The sequence below is a fragment of the Brienomyrus brachyistius genome, chromosome 19 (genome assembly GCF_023856365.1).
Source record: "Brienomyrus brachyistius isolate T26 chromosome 19, BBRACH_0.4, whole genome shotgun sequence".
NCBI classification, from domain to species: domain Eukaryota; kingdom Metazoa; phylum Chordata; class Actinopteri; order Osteoglossiformes; family Mormyridae; genus Brienomyrus; species Brienomyrus brachyistius.
Window position 1 is genome coordinate 4,274,914 of NC_064551.1, and position 21,989 is coordinate 4,296,902.

General features: G+C 42.2%; 6 protein-coding genes across 12 annotated transcripts in view; all 6 read right to left on the bottom strand.

The window, feature by feature from the left end:
* The window catches only part of LOC125714943 (trace amine-associated receptor 1-like), an 88,303-nt gene that overhangs the window by 34,503 nt on the left and 31,811 nt on the right, over positions 1-21,989 (bottom strand). The gene's annotated exons all lie outside the window — the stretch shown is intronic.
* LOC125714945 (trace amine-associated receptor 1-like) overlaps positions 1-21,989 on the bottom strand; it is an 89,185-nt gene that overhangs the window by 34,449 nt on the left and 32,747 nt on the right. The window contains exon 2 of one of the 2 annotated variants that reach the window (XM_048986105.1): positions 11,654-11,747. The exons of the other annotated variant lie outside the window; for it this stretch is intronic. The gene's annotated coding sequence lies outside the window, so the exon portion shown is untranslated. The remainder of the gene's footprint in view (positions 1-11,653; positions 11,748-21,989) is intronic. 2 annotated transcript variants of the gene reach the window in all.
* LOC125714938 (trace amine-associated receptor 1-like) lies at positions 2,928-21,429 on the bottom strand. Of its 2 annotated transcripts, none has more exons than XM_048986057.1 (2): positions 21,199-21,429; positions 2,928-3,999 (listed from the first exon to the last, which is right to left on the bottom strand). In XM_048986057.1, exons 1-2 carry the CDS (start codon positions 21,381-21,383, stop codon positions 2,928-2,930), a joined length of 1,257 nt encoding a protein of 418 aa, XP_048842014.1. In that variant the 5' UTR covers positions 21,384-21,429. The 2 variants fall into 2 exon arrangements, with proteins under 2 accessions (XP_048842014.1, XP_048842015.1); XM_048986058.1 differs by lacking the exon at positions 21,199-21,429 and adding an exon at positions 5,317-5,370.
* LOC125714940 (trace amine-associated receptor 1-like) overlaps positions 10,024-21,989 on the bottom strand; it is a 96,658-nt gene continuing 84,692 nt past the window's right edge. Inside the window, exon 3 of the transcript XR_007383891.1 lies at positions 10,024-10,138. The gene's annotated coding sequence lies outside the window, so the exon portion shown is untranslated. The remainder of the gene's footprint in view (positions 10,139-21,989) is intronic.
* On the bottom strand, positions 10,127-11,192 carry LOC125714947 (trace amine-associated receptor 1-like). Its single transcript, XM_048986111.1, has 3 exons — positions 10,875-11,192; positions 10,507-10,802; positions 10,127-10,475 (listed from the first exon to the last, which is right to left on the bottom strand). Exons 1-3 carry the CDS (start codon positions 11,186-11,188, stop codon positions 10,192-10,194), a joined length of 894 nt encoding a protein of 297 aa, XP_048842068.1. The 5' UTR covers positions 11,189-11,192; the 3' UTR covers positions 10,127-10,191.
* Positions 13,226-14,396, bottom strand: LOC125714951 (trace amine-associated receptor 1-like). Its single transcript, XM_048986117.1, is given in 3 exon segments — positions 13,226-13,530; positions 13,533-13,991; positions 14,381-14,396. Coding segments are annotated over 3 exon segments (777 nt in total). The 5' UTR covers positions 14,394-14,396.

A 21,989-nucleotide genomic window follows, 5' to 3' on the forward strand; every position in this document is an offset into this window, starting at 1 on the left:
TGTGACTGGATACAGTGTTAATCCAAAAGCAAGTTTTGAAGCACTGTAAAGCCACCTGAGACTCTGGGTCCCTGAGGCTGTTAGGCTAAATGATGTCTCTGAATTACCCATAGTGTGTATGAGTGTATGTGCCCTGCGATGGACTGGCATCCCGTCGGGGGGGTACCCCAGCCGTGTGCCTTATCTTGCCTGGGACAGACTGCAGGCCAACTTCGACCCTGCCATGGATCAGCATTCAGAGAGACATGGATCAGATATCAAACTTATTTAATCTGTAATAAAAAGGCTTGCATACATAAAACTACATAATTCATTCTCAGGTGCTTAGGCATGGCAAGAATGAGCTAATTACTAATTCTACATTTTTATAATAAATAGGTTTTGGTAATTAATTGTAGGTTTAACGCTTTTTTCTTTTAAGTTGTTCTAATCATTTAGTTCATATTGTACAAGTCTGTGAATAAGGAAAAGTGAGATAATTAACAACTTAATATCTACACACTTTTAAGTCTGTAATATTAAGCTATAATTGTATGTTGCTCTATTTTTTTTTGGCAAATCTTACCTTAGTGATACGCCCTGTAGAGGAACCCTGTCACACTGGAGGAGGCTCTGTAATATATACTCACGGTCTGGCAGGAACTTATTACCCATCATGCCATGTGGCACTCTCTGGGACAATGGCTTTCCTCATTGGCTATAATTAACCAATGAAAACATCAGATGTCCAAATACTTGCTTTTTACCTCTGAGTTCTTGTATGTATTTTAAACACGGTATTGTCTTAAATCCACAGTGTATTAGATTGTCTTTTAGCTGATGTAATGACTGTTCCACAGGACAGTGAACATACGTACAAAAATAAAGGTTTTAAATGTATTTTAGACATGTTATTATGTTGATTCCACATTGCATTTGAAAATGTTGTAGCTGATGTAATGACTGTCGTTAGACAAATACCACAGACCAGTGGAAACGTGATATACTTTCACCTTATCAGTATTAATTACTGACCGTGACTGTCTGCTGTGATTGTTTACTGATTAAGTGCGTAAGGAAAATGGATACCATTACTAACACTGCCGTGCTATATTATTAGTGCAGTCAGTGCTAGTGAAAGCGCATGATGTGCCCTAGGCCCCCTTAGGCCTCTGCAGACAGTGACCTATGCGGACTTAGGCCTCAGCAGACAATGCCCTATGCGGCCTTAGGCCTTAGCAGATAGTGACCTATGCGGACTTAGGCCTCAGCAGACAGTGCCCTAGGCACCCTTAGGCCTCAGCAGATAGTGCCCTATGCGGCCTTTGGCCTCAGTAGACAGTGCCCTGTGCGGCCTTAGGCCTCAGCAGACAGTGCCCTATGCGGCCTTAGGCCTCAGCAGACAGTGCCCTGTGCGGCGTTAGGCCTCAGCAGACAGTGCCCTATGCGGCCTTAGGCCTCAGCAGACAGTGCCCTATGTGACCTTAGGCCTCAGCAGACAGTGCCCTATGCGGACTTAGGCCTCAGCAGACAGTGCCCAGTGCGGCCTTAGGCCTCAGCAGACAGTGCCCTATGAGGCCTGGGTGTTTTGTAGGAGCGAGTGAGGGAACGTTTTCCTCCGCCAGCATCACATACTGACCTGGCCACTATTCTGCAAGAGGAACGGCTCAGAATCACTCTGGCCACTATGCAGGACTTGTATCTGTCATTCCCAAGATGAACTGATGCTTTATTGGCCACAAAAGGAGGCCCTACCCCATAATGAGAAGTTATTGTGGTTTAACATCAGGTGTTTCAGTTTCATTGTCCAGCGCCTGTATGTCATTATTCACTGATACTGACTGTGTACTGAGCAAATGGTTTTGGATAATAGATGTATGAATAGATGGATGTTCTTACAATCTGTGGAAAGTATGTTCAGTTTACAGCAGTATAGCTTCAGAATAACAGGCAGTGTTTCATGGGGAGGATGTACAGAATCAGTCTGGGTGTGAATGTGTCACCAAGCAAACTGTAAAGAGCAAAATAAACCAAAACCACTTAACTGGCAATTATTTAAGAAACCAATTTGTGTCAAATGGAAAGTGACAGGACCAGTATCTCACAAGACAACACAGTTAAAGGTCACAAACCCGAGGAAGGCCTTCCAGAAAATTCAGATTTTTCCAATAAAACTCAAATTAAGGCTTCACACCCCCTCCCCTCTAACACGCTGTATAACAGTGTTTGTCTTCATTCAGTGTTTTTGCTTGTTGGTCAGAGAATAAGCTTGAGCTGAGAGATGAGTGGTAAACAACCAGTTGTCAATAAATCTGAAATATCACGTATCTTCTTGCCTTCTGGGGAACTTCTGCATGGTTGGCGTAAGATGTTGGCATCTGCTTTGGGAAACTCCACATGAGCTGCAGATGTTCCTGCTCAGACACAGCTTATTCACTATTTACCAGGTTTAGTATGTGTGTCTGAGCAGGGAAATCAGCAAACTAAGTTGCAAACTGGCCTTTCAGGACTGGAATTGGGGAAGCCTGTGCTATATTGTATCCCTCATTCAATAAGTAATTGAAACTGTGTAGAACCCCCATGTGAGAAGTGTCTATAAATATTGGGGTGAGCGGTATGGGGTCGCTCTGTGAACGGCAATGAAGAGAGTCCCTCAACCTCTCGAACATGCTAGGGGCATTGCAGAGCCTGAAAGGCATGACCCAGAAGTGCCATAGACCCTTACCATTACTGGAAGCAGTCTTGGGCTAGGTATCCAGGGCCAGTTCCACCTGTCACTTCAAAAGTCACTTCTAAGAAGCTGAAACATGTTGGCGATGTGATCCAGCATGTCCTTGATCAGGTGCAGCAGGTCCTTCCAGGTCACAGTATTCAAATAAAAGCCGCCCACAGAAAAATGCCACAACCCATTATTTATGTTGACCAGGACTACCAATAAATGTAAAGTTTCAGTCAGTAAACAAATTTATTGTTGATGAATCTTGCTGAAATACTTTACAGAGTATTATCATTTTGAATGCTTTCCTGAACCAGGTGTAAAAGAATGCATAAACGATTGGATTAAAGGTGGAGTTTAAATAGCCAATCCACACCAGCATATCAAACAGCACAGGTGGAGTAGAATAATCAATGATGGGGTCGATGACATTACAGATGAAGAAGGGAGTCCAGCATGAGAGAAAGACGCCCATAACTATGGCCAGGGTCTTGGTGGCTTTTCGCTCCATCTTGCTAGGAGTTGCTTTGCCCTTTTCAGGCCTCCCAGCCTGAGAGACTGAGCTCTGAATGGACCGCACCTGGCGCTGTGCTACGAGAAAAATTTTTTGATAGATCCCCAGCATAATAAACCCGGGGATGTAGAAAGAAACCGTAGATGACACAGAACTTGAGGTCAAACTTTGAAACAGAGTACAGCCTCCAAAGCAATAAACCTTCTCATGATAGAAATCCTCAATGCCCCAGATATTCAGTTCCAGAAATACCATCCCAAAACCAACAAGAGCAGAGAGGGTCCAGCTAATCAAGATCATTAACGCTGAGACGGGGGTTGTGATCTTAGTCTGGTAGAGGAGGGGCTGGCAAATGGCATAGTATCGATCGATAGAAATGAATGACAGGTGTAAAATGGACGCAGTGCATAGCATGATGTCCGTGCTGGAGTGGATCTTGCAGAGGAAGCTGCCCAAATACCAGCAGGTCTCCACTGAGCGCACCATGCTGGGGGGCATGACCACGGCCCCCAGGAGAAGGTCGGTCGCAGCCAGGGAGAGGATGAGGTAATTGGTGGGAGTGTGCAGCTGTTTGAAGTGGGCTATAGCGAAAACGACGAGAAGATTTCCGAACACTGTGAGTAGTATGGCAGCCCCAAAAAGGAGATACAGAGGACCTCGTATGGCAGCTGGATAAACATGCTTAGGACAGGACTTGTTCGAAGACTCGTAGCAAAGGGCCATGTTTTCAGCTTGGCTGAAGTTCATCTCCTGCTGCTCCTTATGAAAATAGTAACTGATCTTCTTACAACTGGAAAAAAAAAGCGTATTCAAAATTACCACAAGCCAGCTGCAAACCACAAAATTACCACAGTGCCAGAAATGAAACCTGCAGAAGAATTCATATCAGGCTATGTAACATATTTGTATATAAACACCGACGCATATTACAAAATGACACATTTTTAAGTGTATTTTACCAACTTGACTAAGTGTGAGCAGTGATTGGTTTAAATGAAACAGCTGATTTGGTCATGCGCTCATCTTGGGAAAAACTGTGCCTATCAGGGCTGGTGAATCCCACAGGTGACATAGGCGGCCACTTAGCAAAACACTGGCACACCCTCCAGCAACCTTCACCATCCCATATAAACTTGAGGGTGGGGGCCAGCCGTGACACTTTATGCTCAGGTTACACTCTAACACACAGAAAAAAAAGCAATGCCCCCCCTTCATCCATTCAATAATGTATGACAGAAATGTCATCATATTATATACACAGAAAAAAATCTGAATTAACTGCTTAAAACAGTTTACATTTTTTCCAGGTGAATTTAAAACAATTCAAATACATCATGTTAAGCTTATTGTTAGTCTTAAATCCTTTTATCTTTCATATACAGTACTGTGCAAAAGTCTTAGGCAGTCCAAAGAAATGTTTAAAGCTGTTTATCTGGGTAGCAAGTGTACTTTGGCTTAGAACAAAAAACGCAATTTAACATTAGAACATGTAACGCAACGCAATAAAAACTAGTAATAATTTCTTCTGTTTTCTAAAAAGTTACTGATATCTAGTTGGATGGATAGATGAACACCGCTTCAGTTCCCAAACATCTCCTCAGGGGCACCTCAGCTGCTCCATGATTTTTCACCAACAGCTCAATTTAATAATTAAATATATTGTTTTAAAAATTCAGTGAGAGATTGACTAGCTGTATGAGGTGTGCTAGTGGCCAAGTCAAACAATACATGGCTGCACTGGACGGTCGCTGCAAATACTAGGATGTTCTGAAATGGCTAAGCTGACACACTTTGACAGGCATAATATCATAGTTTTACACCAACATGAGGATAATCTAAACATCATTGTCTTTGCCTGCATAAGACTTTTGCACAGTACTGTATAAAGTTAATAATAATAATAATAAGAAATATAATAAGCATCATTTAGCATAGGTTTAAAGATACTAATGAGTGTCCTTTACAAGTTGGAAATTTGTAAATGAAACATCAATTTAATTGTATTATTTTCCTTTAAAGTACTTCAAACTTTAAAGTTTCTTCTACATTAGACTTAGAGACAACACAGAGGTATATTCAGAAGAGACCAGGCATCCCTGTGTCTTACCTCAGTCCAGCGTCTTGATCGGGGACAGATCCCTACAGCAGTGAGGACGGCTATATTTTATGTGCAAAGTTCAGCCGTCTGGCTCTTATGTCACCATAAAACTGTGCATCTTCTCTTGTTAAACCCCAGCTGATGCAGCTTTTCCCAATGGTCAGCAAAGCCCAGGACTGGTCATTAGTCCACCAATAACTCATCAAGGCTTAATTGCACTCAAGTGACCGTTGTCCCCCGGTTGTCCCTTTTCCTGTTTGGTGCCCTTGTAGTCATAGCAGCGTAAGGCTTTCTTGGCTTTGCTATACTGAGAACTGCAGCCTGTGGTAGCTACTCTTTTCATTATAGTTCATTTAATCCGTATCTAAACATTGTTAACTCATTGTGAACAAGATGTTTCAGGTGAGAGGAGTGTCCATTATAGAAGGGAACAATGCATAATTATGGAAAATACTGTAGTGCTAAGAGGTAGAGGTGGTTCAGCGCGGCATGTTAGATCAGTGTCAGCCATGTAATTAGTGTAAATAGTTAGCGTCTATTGTGCTGTCTTGTAATGCCATGTACAGTGTTTAATCGTATGTGTTGTGAGTAGTGGTGTGTGTGTGCCCGCTGGGCTGCCCATCCCGACCACTGTAACAACGTACAGGGAGTGCATACACATAACTATTTACAACATATAACAATGTGTGTCAGGAGGGGTAGGTTTGATTTGCCCACACCTAAGCTACTCAGGAGCGCCACCTGCTGGATGAGCAGTGGCAGTAGCCAGCAAGACCAGGAGAGGCTGTTTGAGGAGTTGACCAGCTAGGGGGGTGAGAGCGTGATGACTAGAAGCGTCAGGCCAAGGTGGAGTGGAGTTACTTGACCACGAGGAGCTGTGTTGCACTTTGGAGGCCCGCTGGGCCAGGAGCACAACAAGCTGGATGAGAAACAGGAACAGGATGGGAAGACCAGCAGCAGCAGTGTGAGTCCATGGAACAGAGGAGGTATAGCCTGGAGAGGCTGCAGGAGCAGCTGGCTGAGTAGGAATGGCTGTGCAAGGCTACCCTAGTCTAGTAGCAGGGAGGCTGGCAGAGGAAACAGCATGGCGGCTAGCAGCACGTCCTCACCAAGCCGTGCAAGGAAAAGGGCTGGTGCCTGGGGAAAGCAGAATTGCCAGAGCCTGCTGGCAGCCCAGCACCTGCTAGCTTTGGCCACGGGTGCTTGCAAAAATGATGGTGTGTGTGCACGGACTCTGTGTTGTTGGATTGGTTGGGACAGCCAGCGTGGTGGGCAGTGTGTGTAGGGAGCAGTTGGTGTTTGGTATTTGTGGTCGGTCCTTACAAGAGCTCCAAATAAAGAGTACTCCTATTCAAACAAAGGCCGCAATGCCTGGGTATGTCGGTTATGATAATACACATATATGTAGAATGTGTGTTGTTGGCGTGGTCACGACTGCCACCATACACATGCCTCCATATAACTTGTGTCATGAGCTTGTGGTGACCTAACATTCTTGTGAACCACAAATGCATCACTACTGCCTTCCCTATACAGCAAAGCCACTATAAAGCACATGTGTGTTAAGTCATTCTGATGCACAGACATGTACACCTATGTGGTGACTAGTTTACTGTCATTATCACCAGCCTTTTCCCAACATTTAGGTCTGTCCAGGTGACCACATGACGATTAATGCTCTGTAGTCACAGGAATCTTCATGTTATTCAACTGAGGCCATTGGGGTCCTGATCAATGGAGATAATAATGACACACAGACTGACCCATGAACTCTTATGGTGAATCAGTTGTGCTGCTATAGGAGTGGGACTCACAGGCTGCAAGTGCCACCACATGTGAGCAGGATGAAGCTCTTTGATGAAGTAAAGTACAGTGTAACAGCCATGTGTGCCACAGCGCGTCCACGGTCAGTGCAAAGTGCACAGGAAGTATGAATCAGGCATGAGACTTAAGTCCTTTCCATTTATTGTTTATGCTGCCTAAACATTAGTATATTATAAAGCATCAGAATTATGCTTTATTCCAAACGTTGTGTGTCTTGCTTATATAATAGTGTCATGTGGTTTGAAATGTGTGGAGTTCTATACTTGCTATTTGTCTCCTTCTTGTGGCCAATTGCACAAACAACACTGTAGTGAAAATACTGTATTTTGACCAACTGTACTTCATAATACTTAGAGGTAAATGGACACAATAAAACAACACAGACATATAATATGAGGAGCTTAAGCACCTAACCTTACGCAGCAATAAACTAACCTTATATTATGTAGAAAAAAACTGATACAATTATTATCATTTCATGTAGCTGATGTCTCCCTCTTGTGGTCAATTGCATGAAAGACATTCAGGTCAGAATAACATTCAGCAATGTGTACTTCAAAATACAGCAAGTCAAGTAAATGGACAATAAATCACAGAAAACACACACACACACGTATTCATATCATTGTGAGGTCCCCACAACATCTGAATAATTTTATAATATTATGGAGGCATTTGGTTCAAACAATGTAATATGTATATGACCCACACACACACGCACACACACACACACACACACACACGCACACACAATACATGAGAAGATTAAGCACCTAACGTAAGCAGCAATGAACGCGCCTTATATAATGTAACCTAGCTATAGAAAAAAAATTGCTAAGTTACACGATTTAATGTTTTTTTCTTTTTCAGATGGCTCAAGAAACAGTAACGCGTCCCCCTGCCCAGGTGCTGGAGGGGCATGGACACCCTGGCTGATTCAGGGGGCTGGGACAGGACAGGGGCCCTTGAATACCTAAAATTATGCATTTCCTGGTGTATGACTCAAGAAAAGAGTCACATGTTCCCCTGCCTTGTCCCTCATGCTGCTCGGAGTGACCTTCAGGCCTCCATAACCGCACATTACAAGTGGTTAGATGATAGATGTATACTGTCATTTTGACTGCGTAGGATTACATAAAAGAAATATCCCACTTGAAGTTTCTCAGACGTATACTACACGATTAATTAACTTTAAATTTTTGTATTCATGCACTGATGTTGCTGTGTAGTTAGAGAAGTCATACATGGCCGGGTTATCATGGATGCAACACATGCCCCTGTCGAGAACAGAGAGGTCATCATCTTTATCGTGTTAAACACAAAGTGTCACTCAGCCATTACTCAGCTTTACTGATGCAATAATTGGACGCTGTTCTCTTGTGAATGAGCCCAGAGATGCTCATTATGTCTCATGGTTTAAACTACTTCTAATCACCGTCACCAATATCACACCTTTCAAACACAGGGACTCATTAAAGTATCACACTCCTTGAAGTTCAGGGACATGTTTGCATCTTCTTGCATCACGCAGACACACATGCATGTGATGCTGGGGGTCGACCTGAAATCCAAGTGTCCCCGCCTGACCTTTTAGACCTCTCCTTTCAGTACAACTGCAACTAGCAAGATATTGTGGAATAATAAAGTACTGTGTAGGGAAGTCATTTAAGAGTGTAATAGTATTTTCAAATGTTTGTAAATGAGTAAACAGTTTACATCACCACTGCAGTCTGAGTAAAACTTCAGGCCCTGCCAGACTTTGTCTTGCCCCGCATTGAGACATCAGTTCATTCCATCTATCTACTCACAGAATGAAGTGACTGACTGTTCCACGACTCTTAATTCAATAATAGTAAATAGAAAAACAGAAATTCATTGGACTTTTAATATCAATGAATTAAACGGTGTTTAGACAACTGGCATGATTGTAATTTCTTTGTAAGGACAAATAATATTTCAGTGCAATACAAACACGGTTTTACATGAAAAACACCATTAATAAAAATAAATAGGTAAATAACAGCACTTTATCATTTGCCAGATTTATCATTCTAAAGGCAATCAGATTGAGCCTAAGAATTTTGATCATTTTAACATTAACTGCAATCAATTGTGTTGCAATTTGTTGAAAGAGCTTGAGTTGACTTTCTAATTCATTTTGTTAAGATTAAATAAAGAAAATGTATGCCAGTGTTCAGGCTTATAACTAGAAATTGAAGCAATTCAAAAAGTCATCTACTGCTTGGTAATTTATAATTAGTCTGATAATTTCATATTTGGAGCTGCATAACCAGAGTGACATACTTGCTGAAAAGAGAGACATCTTCTACATTACAAAGCTTTTGTCTCCCCCTTGTGGTGAGTTACTTTAAAATCACTGTATTCAGATTTACCTACTGATTTGTTTTTGTTAAGAGAGCCACCTTATTCCTTAAGAGAAGCACTAATCCTTCTTTGAACGTTGTCATACTTTTCTTCAGCTGTCTGTAGTCGGATATTGCACCATTCTTCAAGAATAATATTTTTGTAGTTCTTTGAGGGTTGAATAAGGTGACAAAATGCTCAGTGATCTGGAAGGCCATGTTTGACTTTGTCATGGTGGACTTGAGAACATTCTTGGAACTGGGTAGTGGTGGGGGTGTTTTCATTTTGGAACTTGGGACTATTAAAAAAACTAAAGAAAAAAAGTAGAGTTTTCAAATTGACAATGTGATTGTTATAGCAACTGAGCTAAACAAATCATTTGGGTTTGTTCCAGTTCATTGGCCTTCAGCATTGGCCTTTATCCAGCTTTATCAAGCTCCCATTGTGCGGAGAGGCTGCGTAAGTTCAGGCTTTATATAGCAGTGTTTCATTTGCAATAAACAATAATTATTAAAAACCGCTCCGTCTGTGCTTATGCCCTGACATGAAAGGCAGACAGTCAGTGATGATAATTACAGACACAGGAGTCAGTATCAGAGGAGCAGTAACATCGATGTGGGAAATGAGGAGAAAAGACAGAAACCTCAGTCACACTGTACATTTACCAGCATTTAACCTGGACCCTCCATAGTAACACTAATCAAAACTGTTTAATATTTTACTAAAGGCTTTTCTCAGTGACTCCCTAAACCATTTAAATAAGAATGAATAAATTATGGGATTCATTACTGAATTCAAATAGTAAATCCAAAGAAGAATGTCATACAGGTACGGTGTGGATAAACCAGTGACTGGGTCTATTATTAAATATATAAAAGTGGGTGACCAGCAGCACAGGTACACACCAGTAACTATGCCCAGTGTCTTGGTGGATTTTTTGCTCCATCTTAGACAGAATGATTCTGGTCTTTTCACGGTTCCTGTTAGTAAGAATTGTAACCTGAATTGAACGGGCTTGTTTATGTGCAATAACTAGGATTTTCAGGTAGAGGCCAAGCATAAATAACCCTGGGATGAAGAAAAGAAAAAGGGAAAATAATATGCCTGATGCCTTGTCTTGTATCACAGCACACCTTCCCTCACAGACAAACTGTGTGAGGTAAACATCCTGAATTATCAAGCTGTTTAGCTCCATCCCAAAGCCAATGAGGGCGGAAAGAGCCCAGCAGGTCAGGATCATGTACTTTGCAACACGAGTTGTGATCAAAGCGTGATACAACAGAGGCTGAGAAACAGCAACGTATCGCTCAACAGAAATCAAATAAACCATGAAAAAGGATGCTATGCTAAGTAAAATATCTGTACTGCTGTGGATCTTACAGAACCAGTCACCCAAATACCAGCAGGTTTCCAACGAGCGTATCAGGCTAGGCGGCATGACCACTGCCCCCAGGAGGAAGTCGCTGACAGCCAGAGAGAGGATGAGGTAATTGGTGGGAGTGTGCAGCTGTTTGGAGTGGGATATAGTAACGACGATGAGGAGATTTCCCAGCACAGTGAGGAGTACAGTGGCCCCTAACAGAACATACAAAGAGGCTCGTATTGTGGTTGGATAAACGTACTTTAGGCAGGAAGTGTTTGAGGATTCGAAGCAGTAGTGTACATTATCAGTCTCAGAATGGTTGTTTTTCATTGTTTTATGATCCAAAGTCGGAAATAACTTTCTAACCTGCACAGAAGAAATAGAATGCAATTTTAATTTGGACATCAATATAAGTATTGCATTAGAAATTAACCTTCTTTTTACATATTTATAATAACCAGATACATCAGATTTTCCTCAGAAGTAGTGTAGTAAGTAACGATTTGTACTCACATGTCTCATTACAGATGTACAGATTGAAAAACACATATATGTGACTGTATTACAATTATCTCTATGTCTCAGAAAATACAATTTGCATTTAGATACATGGTTTATGGTGTGATGCAAAAAGATAAAATGAAATATGAAATGATTCTATTCAGGTTCAACACAATTTAATCGAGCTCTGATTGGATACAGTTTTGATCCACTAAAGATGTTTTGAAGCACTGTAAAGCCACCTGAGACTCTGGGTCCCTGAGGCTGTTAGGTTAAATGGTGTCTCTGAATTACCTGTAGTGTGTGTGAGTGTATGTGCCCTGCGATGGACTGGCTTCCCGTCGGGGGTGTACCCCAAACTGCTGTTCAATGCTCTGGCAAATCTTACCTTGGCCCTGTAGGAGAAACCTGCCACACTGGAGGAGGCTCTGTATATATACTTATGGTTGGGCAAAAACATATTACCCATCATGCCATGCGGCACTCTCTGGGACAGTGGCTTTCCTCACTGGCTTTAATTAACCAATGAAAACATCAGATATCGAAACACTTGCACTTTACCTCTGAGTTCTTGTATGTATTTCAAACATGGCATTAACTTTATTCCACAGTGCATCTGACTGTCTTTTAGCTGATGTAATGACTGTTCCACAGGACAGTGGACATACATACGAATATAAATACATTGTGACTGTCTGCTGATTTTGGCTGTGTATAGATAAAGTGTGTATGGAAAATGGATGAGTTTTACAACCTGAGCTTGAAATTTTATTACCACACATGCAACATAATTCCAAATTCAGGTAATAAATTCTAATTCAGTTTCGTTAATTCAAATTCAGGTAAAGGTATTCAGGTTCGGATTCTTTATTTCAAGTTCTGGTTAACTCATTCAGATTCAGGTAAGTAAATTCAAATTCGGGTTGTGGTGAGTCTGATTTGACCCCATAGTCGCAGAAGGTAGTGGCATAGTCCTCAGTCCATTCCAAGGCCGGTAGGTGAGGTGCCGGAGCGGTTTAACGGTACCGGCAAAGTATTTTATGAGTTGTCGGTAATTTAAGGTAAGACCCAGGAAGCCGCGGCATTTCGTGGTTTAGCCCATTTCTCACCTTGATCTTTCTGGCCACCACAGCCTCACTGCTCACTGTATGACATGGGAACTTGGTCTGTCACCGAAGGAGGGAGGAATTCTATATCTAGTGGCATGGGGTCGCTCTGTGAACAGCAATGAAGAGAGTCCCTCAACCTCTCGAACATGCTAGGGGCATTGCAGAGCCTGAAAGGCATGACCCAGAAGTGCCATAGACCCTTACCATTACTGGAAGCAGTCTTGGGCCAGGCATCCAGGGCCAGTTCCACCTGTCACTTCAAAAGTCACTTCTAAGAAGCTGAAACATGTTGGCGATGTGATCCAGCATGTCCTTGATCAGGTGCAGGAGGTCCTTCCAGGTCACAGTATTCAAATAAAAACCGTCCACAGAAAAATGCCACAACCCATTCTTTATCTTGACCAGGACTACCAACACAGCCCACAAACTGTCCAAAGTCTTGATGGCACCAACTGACACTCGTTATCTCGGGACACAATGATGTTCACTGGTCGGATCCTGTAGGCGCCTGATCACCCCAGGTGCCTCTTTTCTGCTCCCTCATCAGTGATGTATATAGTGCCTCCCTGTGTTGAGCTCCCCTGTCTGGTCATTGATGTTGCTGCCTGCATGTGCTCCCCGTTTACCCTGTGTATGGTCTGATCCTTCCGACCCCGTTTTAACACCCATGGTCCGTTTCTTTTTGACCTGCTTGTACTTTCCCACACCTGCCTTCGCCTCTGTCTTTGCCCGTGACAATACATATAAACGTAAAGTTTCAGTCAGTAAACAAATTTATTGTTGATGAATCTTGCTGAAATACTTTACAGAGTATTATCATTTTGAATGCTTTCCTGAACCAGGTGTAAAAGAACGCATAAACAATTGGATTAAAGGTGGAGTTTAAATAGCCAATCCACACCAGCATATCAAACAGCACAGGTGGAGTAGAATAATCAATGATGGGGTCGATGACATTACAGATGAAGAAGGGAGTCCAGCATGAGAGAAAGACGCCCATAACTATGGCCAGGGTCTTGGTGGCTATTTCAAAAATCTTTTGATAGATCCCCAGCATAATAAACCCGGGATGTAGAAAGAAACCGTAGATGACACAGAACTTGAGGTCAAACTTTGAAACAGAGTACAGCCTCCAAAGCAATAAACCTTCTCATGATAGAAATCCTCAATGCCCCAGATATTCAGTTCCAGAAATACCATCCCAAAACCAACAAGAGCAGAGAGGGTCCAGCTAATCAAGATCATTAACGCTGAGACGGGGGTTGTGATCTTAGTCTGGTAGAGGAGGGGCTGGCAAATGGCATAGTATCGATCGATAGAAATGAATGACAGGTGTAAAATGGACGCAGTGCATAGCATGATGTCCGTGCTGGAGTGGATCTTATAGAGGAAGCTGCCCAAATACCAGCAGGTCTCCACTGAGCGCAACATACTGGGGGGCATGACCACGGCCCCCAGGAGAAGGTCGGTCGCAACCAGGGAGAGGATGAGGTAATTGGTGGGAGCATGCAGCTGTTTGAAGTGGGCTATAGTGAACATGAGGCGTGCTGCATGAGTGACTGCGCAAGGCCCCCCAAGTTATGTAGCCGGAGGGAAACAGCATGGCAGCTAGCAGCATGCCCCCACCAAGCCTATTCCACGACCCTATTACTCCTATTCAAGCAAAGGCCGCAATGCCTGGGTCTGTCAGTTATGATAATATACATATATGTAGAATGTGTGTTGTTGGCTTGGTCACGACGGCCACCATACACATGCCTCCATATAACTTGTGTCATGAGCTTGTGGTGATCTAACATTCTTGTGAACCACGAATGCATCACTACTGCCTTCCCTATACAGCAAAGCCACTATAAAGCACATGTGTGTTAAGTCGTTCTGATGCACAGACATGTATACCTATGTGGTGACTAGTTTACTGTCATTATCACCAGCCTTTTCCCAACATTTAGGTCTGTCCAGGTGACCACATGACGATTAATGCTCTGTAGTCACAGGAAACTTCACGTTATTGAACTGAGGCCATTGGGGTTCTGATCAATGGAGATAATAATGACACACAGACTGACCCATGAACTCTTATGGTGAATCAGTTGTTCTGCTATAGCAGTGGGGAGGACCCCGTAACAGCGATTGTTTCTGCACTCGTACAGCGGATCCACAATGAAATACGGGCCTCATAATTGTAACAGATACTGTAGAGGCCTGCTTCGCTGCATCAGAGGAACTGGGCCCTCGCACGGAGTACAAATACCGTGTCTACACCTGACCTCTTTGATGAAGTAAAGTACAGTGTAACAGCCATGTGTGCCACAGCGCGTCCACAGTCAGTGCAAAGTGCACAGGAAGTATGAATCAGGCATGAGACTTTAGTCCTTTCCATTTATTGTTTATGCTGCCTAAACATTAGTATATTATAAAGCATCAGAATTATGCTTTATTCCAAACGTTGTGTGTCTTGCTTATATAATAGTGTCATGTGGTTTGAAATGTGCGGAGTTGTATACTTGCTATTTGTCTCCTTGTGGCCAATTGCACAAACAGCACTGTAGTGAAAATACTATATTTTGACCAACTGTACTTCATAATACTTATAGGTAAATGGACACAATAAAACAAGACAGACATATAATATGAGGAGCTTAAGCACCTAACCTTACGCAGCAATAAACTAAAAAACTGATACAATTATTATCATTTCATGTAGCTGATGTCTCCCTCTTGTGGTCAATTGCATGAAAGACATTCAGGTCAGAATAACATTCAGCAATGTGTACTTCAAAATACAGCAGGCCAAGTAAATGGACAATAAATCACAGAAAACACACACACACACGTATTCATATCATTGTGAGGTCCCCACAACGTCAAAATAATTTTCATATTATGGAGGCATTTTGTTTAAACAATGTAATATGTACATGACCCACACACACACGTACACACACACACACACACACACACACACACACACACACACACAATACATGAGAAGATTAAGCACCTAACGTAGGCAGCAATGAACGCGCCTTATATAATGTGACCTAGCTATAGAAAAAAAAATTGCTAAGTTACACGATTTAATGTTTTTTTCTTTTTCAGATGGCTCAAGAAACAGTAACGCGTCCCCCTGCCCAGAGGTGCTGGAGGGGCATGGACACCCTGGCTGATTCAAGGGGCCCGGCACAGGACAGGGGCCCTTGAATACCTAAAATTATGCGTTTCCTGGAGTATGACTCAAGAAAAGTGTCACATGTTCCCCTGCCTTGTCCCTCATGCTGCTCAGAGTCACCTTCAGGTCTCCATAACCGCACATTACAAGTGGTTAGATGATGGATGTATCTATACTGTCATTTTGACTGCGTAGGATTACATAAAAGAAACATTCTACTTGAAGTTTCTCAGACGTATACTACACGATTAATTAACTTTAAATTTTTGGATTCATGCACTGATGTTGCTGTGTAGTTAGAGAAGTCATACATGGCCGGGTTATCATGGATGCAACACATGCCCCTGTCGAGAACAGAGAGGTCATCATCTCTATCATGTTAAACACAAAGTGTCACTCAGCCATTACTCAGCCATTGCTGATGCAATAATAGGACGCTGTTCTCTTGTGAATGAGCCCAGAGATGCTCATTATGTCTCATGGTTTAAACCACTTCTAATCACCGTCACCAATATCACACCTTTCAAACACAGGGACTCATTAAAGTATCACACTCCTTGAAGTTCAGGGACATGTTTGCATCTTCTTGCATCACGCAGACACACATGCTGGATGTGATGCTGGGGGTCTACCTGAAATCCAAGTGTCCCCCCCTGACCTTTTAGACCTCTCCATACAACTGCAACTTGTGTTTTATAAGCCAAAAATGTTGTGATACAATTAATATCTGTCTGCGCAAGTGGTTAATTTAAGAGCATAATCATAATTTCAAATGCTTGCTGTAGAGCAAGCAGGTTACACTATCAATGCAGCCAGAGCAGCTTCAGGTCCAGCCATCTTGGCAGATTTGTTGAGATATCAGCCCTTTCCATGTAGCTACTTACATGAAGCAGGTGGCGATTTGACAGTCTTTGCATAACACAAACTCATGCAATAGCTTTTGTTTAATGAAATCCCCTCTTTGACCCTTAGGCCTGTTCAGATAGAAGCTCAAAGGCTTTCTAGGAATTTATGAGAAAACAATGTGTTTATGCAAAATGTTTATTGGTATGTCATAGTACTCCAGGTCTTCCTGGACAGCTGTGTCACACCGGTGGTCGCTGTACTGGGCAGAGTAGCGTATTTCGGCCGCAAATGAGCCCCTGCCCTCTCCCTCCATGCAGCAGGTAGCTGCTCCCTCATACTGTCAGTTAATCACTGGAAACACATAACCAGAGTCCTACGCTTGCTGTTAGTCTTTGGATTTGCATCTATGCCAAGCTGAATCCTTGAAAGTTGTGTGTTTTAAATATGCCATGTCCCTCATTCATATGTTGTTTGGCAAGAAGTATCAACTAAAATAAATAAATAAAACGTTAAACGTAATGTTTGAAACGTATAACTAGAGTTGTATGGTTATTTGTCGCCCTCTTGTGGCCAATTATACAACATGAACTGTAGTCAGATTACTTCCAGCAATACTGTATGCATTTCAACATAAAACATATACATAAATGGACAAATGGTGCGTGCAGAAAGACACACATACACACATATACACACATAGACAGATTCATAATTATATCTTTGTGGGGACCCTCCATTCATTTCCATGGGGAAAACTCTTATCGCAGCGTAACGACCTTAAGCCCTACCCAGCCCTAACCTTAACCATAAGTAAGCAAACAAAATAAGAGACTTTTGGCATTTTTAGTTCTTTGATTGCTTTCACGGATCGTTGTGGGTACCTGAAAAAATGGTCCCCACAATGTCAGAAAAACAGATTTTTATTACATTGTGGGGGATATTTGGTCCCCGCCATGTAAGATAAATCTGATTCACACAGACACACACACACACATACACACAGCAAGAGGAGGTTAAGCGCCTAACCTTAAATACCAATAAATTAATCTTATATTATGTAGAAAGGAAATGATATAAGCTAAGTATTACCATTTAATCTCTTTCTTTTTTCCTATGAATCAAGAAACATAAAGACGTCCCCCTGCCCTGAGGTGCTGGAGGAGCCTGGACACCCTGTCCGATTCAGGGGGCCCGGCTCAGCACAGGACAGGGGCCCTTTAACACCTAATGCGATACGTGAAAGTGGACAAGGGCCCACATTTTGTTAGGGCCTGCAGAGTTTCTGCGTGTGTCCCTGCCTGAATTGTCCCTGATTGAAGGTGGCTTCAGGCCTACAAAGCTTTACTTTCTAAGTGGTTCTAAGATGGATGAATCTACGTTGCTGTTTTGATTGACTACTGTGTAAGATTACATAAAAGGAGTATTCCACTAGAAGATTCTCAGACATGTATTACACACAGTTAACTTTAAATTGTTAAACGTTATGCAATGATATTATGATGTATTTAGAGAAGTCATACATGGCCGGGTTATCGTGGATGCAACACATGCCCCTGTCGAGAACAGAGAGGTCATCATCTCTATCATGTTAAACACAAAGTGTCACTCAGCCATTACTCAGCTTTACTGATGCAATAATTGGATGCTGTTCTCTTGTGAATGAGCCCAGAGATGCTCATTATGTCTCATGGTTTAAACCACTTCTAATCACCGTCACCAATATCACACCTTTCAAACACAGGGACCCATTAAAGTATCACACTCCTTGACGTTCAGGGACATGTTTGCATCTACTTGCATCACGCAGACACACATGCTGGATGTGATGCTGGGGGTCCACCTGAAATCCAAGTGTCCCCGCCTGACCTTTTAGACCTCTCCATACAACTGCAACTTGTGTTTTATAAGCCAAAAATGTTGTGATACAATTAATACCTGTCTGCGCAGGTGGTTAATTTAAGAGCATAATCATAATTTCAAATGTTTGTTGTAGAGCAAGCAGGTTACACTATCAATGCAGCCAGAGCAGCTTCAGGTCCAGCCATCTTGGCAGGTTTGTTGAGATATCAGCCCTTTCCATGTAGCTACTTACATGAAGCAGGTGGCGATTTGACAGTCTTTGTATAACACAAACTCATGCAATAGCTTTTGTTTAATGAAATCCCCTCTTTGACCCTTAGGCCTGTTCAGATAGAAGCTCAAAGTCTTTCTAGGAATTTATGAGAAAACAATGTGTTTATGCAACCTGTTTATTGGTATGTCATAGTGCTTCCAGAACAAGCATTCTGACATTCTGCAGATGTTGAGATTGTTGCCTCATATGTTCTACCTAACAATGACACTTAAGTCCTTTCCACATGTCATTTCAATGGTTCAACTAGAAGATCAATTGATGATACACACTGCTGACTGGAAACGTTGTGTCTCTTACTTACGTAATAGTGTCATGTGGTGAGGAGCAGCTGGTCTGGTGTGAGTGCATGCAGGACGGGCTGGAAGGCCAGGTCTTCCTGGACAGCTGTGTCACACTGGGGGTCGCTGTACTGAGCAGAGTAGCGTATGTCGGCCGCAAATGAGCCCCTGCCCTCTCCCTCCATGCAGCAGGTAGCTGCTCCCTCATACTGTCAGTTAATCACTGGAAACACATAACCAAAGTCCTACGCTTGCTGTTAGTCTTTGGATTTGTATGTATGCCAAGCTGAATCTTTGAAACTCGTGTGTTTTAAATATGCCATTTCCCTCATTCATATGTTGTTTGTCAAGAATTATCAACTAAGATAAATAAATAAAATGTTAATCGTAATGTTTGAAATGTGTAACTAGAGTTGTATGGTTATTTGTCGCCCTCTTGTGGCCATTTATACAAAATGCACTGTAGTCAGATTATTTTCAGCAATATGCATTTCAACATAAAACATATACATAAATGGACAAATGGTGCGTGCAGAAAGACACACACATGCACACACACACATACAAAGATTCATAATTATATCTTTGTGGGGACCCTCCGTTAATTTCTATGGGGAAAACTCTTATCACAGCGTAACGACCTTAACCCCTACCCAGCCCTAACCTTAACCATAAGTAAGCAAACAAAATAGGGGACTTTTGGCATTTTTACTTCTTTGATTGCTTTCACGGATCTTTATGGGTACCTGAAAAAATGGTCCCCACAATGTCAGAAAAACAGGTTTTTATTACATTGTGAGGGACATTTGGTCCCCGCCATGTAAGATAAATCTGATTCACACACACACACACACACACACACAGCAAGAGGAGGTTAAGCGCCTAACCTTAAATACCAATAAATTAATCTTATATTATGTAGAAAGGAACTGACATGAGCTAAGTATTACCATTTAATCTCTTTCTTTTTTCCTGTGAATCAAGAAACATAAAGACGTCCCCCTGCCCTGAGGTGCTGGAGGAGCCTGGACACCCTGTCCGATTCAGGGGGCCCGGCTCAGCACAGGACAGGGGCCCTTTAACACCTAATGCGATACGTGAAAGTGGACAAGGGCCCACATTTTGTTAGGGCCTGCAGAGTTTCTGCGTGTGTCCCTGCCTGAATTGTTCCTGATTGAAGGTGGCTTCAGGCCTACAAAGCTTTACTTTCTAAGTGGTTCTAAGATGGATGAATCTACGTTGCTGTTTTGATTGACTACTGTGTAAGATTACATAAAAGGAGTATTCCACTAGAAGATTCTCAGACATGTATTATACACAGTTAACTTTAAATTGTTAAAGGTTATGCAGTGATATTATGGTGTACTTAGAGAAGTCATACATGGCTGGGCTGTCATAGACACAGCAACTGGCACTGCTGAGATATGACAAGTCATCTATTTACATTTTTTTGTTAACACAAAGTGTCACTCAGCCATTACCAGCCATTACTGATGCAATAATAGGACGCTGATCTCTTGTGAATGAGCCCAGAGATGCTCATTATGTCTCATCGTCTGATAAACATCTAAGCACCGTCTGCAATATCACACCTTTCAAACAGAGGGACCCATTAAAGTATCACACTCCTTGCAATTCAGGGACATGTTTGCATCTTCTTGCATCACGCAGACACACATGCTGGATGTGATGCTGGGGGTCGACCTGAAATCCAAGTGTCCCCCCCTGACCTTTTAGACCTCTCCATACAACTGCAATTTGTGTTTTATAAGCCAAAAATGTTGTGATACAATTAATACCTGTCTGCGCAAGTGGTTAATTTAAGAGCATAATCATGATTTGAAATGTTTGTTGTAGAGCAAGCAGGTTACACTATCACTGCAGCCAGAGCAGCTTCAGGTCCAGCCATCTCGGCAGATTTGTTGAGATATCAGCCCTTTCCATGTAGCTACTTACATGAAGCAGGTGGCGATTTGACAGTCTTTGTATAACACAAACTCATGCAATAGCTTTTGTTTAATGAAATCCCCTCTTTGACCCTTAGGCCTGTTCAGATAGAAGCTCAAAGTCTTTCTAGGAATTTATGAGAAAACAATGTGTTTATGCAACCTGTTTATTGGTATGTCATAGTGCTTCCAGAACAAGCATTCTGACATTCTGCAGATGTTGAGATTGTTGCCTCATATGTTCTACCTAACACTGACACTTAAGTCCTTTCCACATGTCATTTCAATGGTTCAACTAGAAGATCAGTTGATGTCTACACACTGATGACTGGAAACGTTGTGTCTCTTACTTACGTAATAGTGTCATGTGGTGAGGAGCAGCTGGTCTGGTGTGAGTGCATGCAGGACGGGGTGGAAGGCCAGGTCTTCCTGGACAGCTGTGTCACACTGGGGGTCGCTGTACTGAGCAGAGTAGCGTATGTCGGCCGCAAATGAGCCCCTGCCCTCTCCCTCTCTGCAGCAGGTAGCTGCTCCCTCATACTGTCAGTTAATCACTGGAAACACATAACCAAAGTCCTACGCTTGCTGTTAGTCTTTGGATTTGTATGTATGCCAAGCTGAATCCTTGAAAGTTGTGTGTTTTAAATATGCCATTTCCCTCATTCATATGTTGTTTGTCAAGAATTATCAACTAAGATAAATAAATAAAATGTTAATCGTAATGTTTGAAATGTGTAACTAGAGTTGTATGGTTATTTGTCGCCCTCTTGTGGCCATTTATACAAAATGCACTGTAGTCAGATTATTTTCAGCAATATGCATTTCAACATAAAACATATACATAAATGGACAAATGGTGCGTGTAGAAAGAAACACACATACAAAGATTCATAATTATATCTTTGTGGGGACCCTCCATTAATTTCTATGGGGAAAACTCTTATCACAGCGTAACGACCTTAACCCCTACCCAGCCCTAACCTTAACCATAAGTAAGCAAACAAAATAGGAGACTTTTGGCATTTTTACTTCTTTGATTGCTTTCACGGATCTTTATGGGTACCTGAAAAAATGGTCCCCACAATGTCAGAAAAACAGGTTTTTATTACATTGTGAGGGACATTTGGTCCCCGCCATGTAAGATA

What these genes read in the sequence shown, in the direction of transcription:
- LOC125714947 (XM_048986111.1), bottom strand. Translation starts at nt 11,188, where the DNA reads ATGAAAAACAACCATTCTGAGACTGATAATGTACACTACTGCTTCGAA. An exon ending in TATTTGGGTGACTGGTTCTG is followed by an intron (nt 10,803 to 10,874) that starts TAAGATCCACAG and finishes GATTTCTGTTGA; the next exon opens with GCGATACGTTGCTGTTTCTC. An exon ending in TATTGCACATAAACAAGCCC is followed by an intron (nt 10,476 to 10,506) that starts GTTCAATTCAGG and finishes TCTTACTAACAG; the next exon opens with GAACCGTGAAAAGACCAGAA.
- LOC125714938 (XM_048986057.1), bottom strand. Translation starts at nt 21,383, where the DNA reads ATGAGGGAGCAGCTACCTGCTGCAGAGAGGGAGAGGGCAGGGGCTCAT. An exon ending in TCACCACATGACACTATTAC is followed by an intron (nt 4,000 to 21,198) that starts GTAAGTAAGAGA and finishes TTTTTTTTCCAG; the next exon opens with TTGTAAGAAGATCAGTTACT.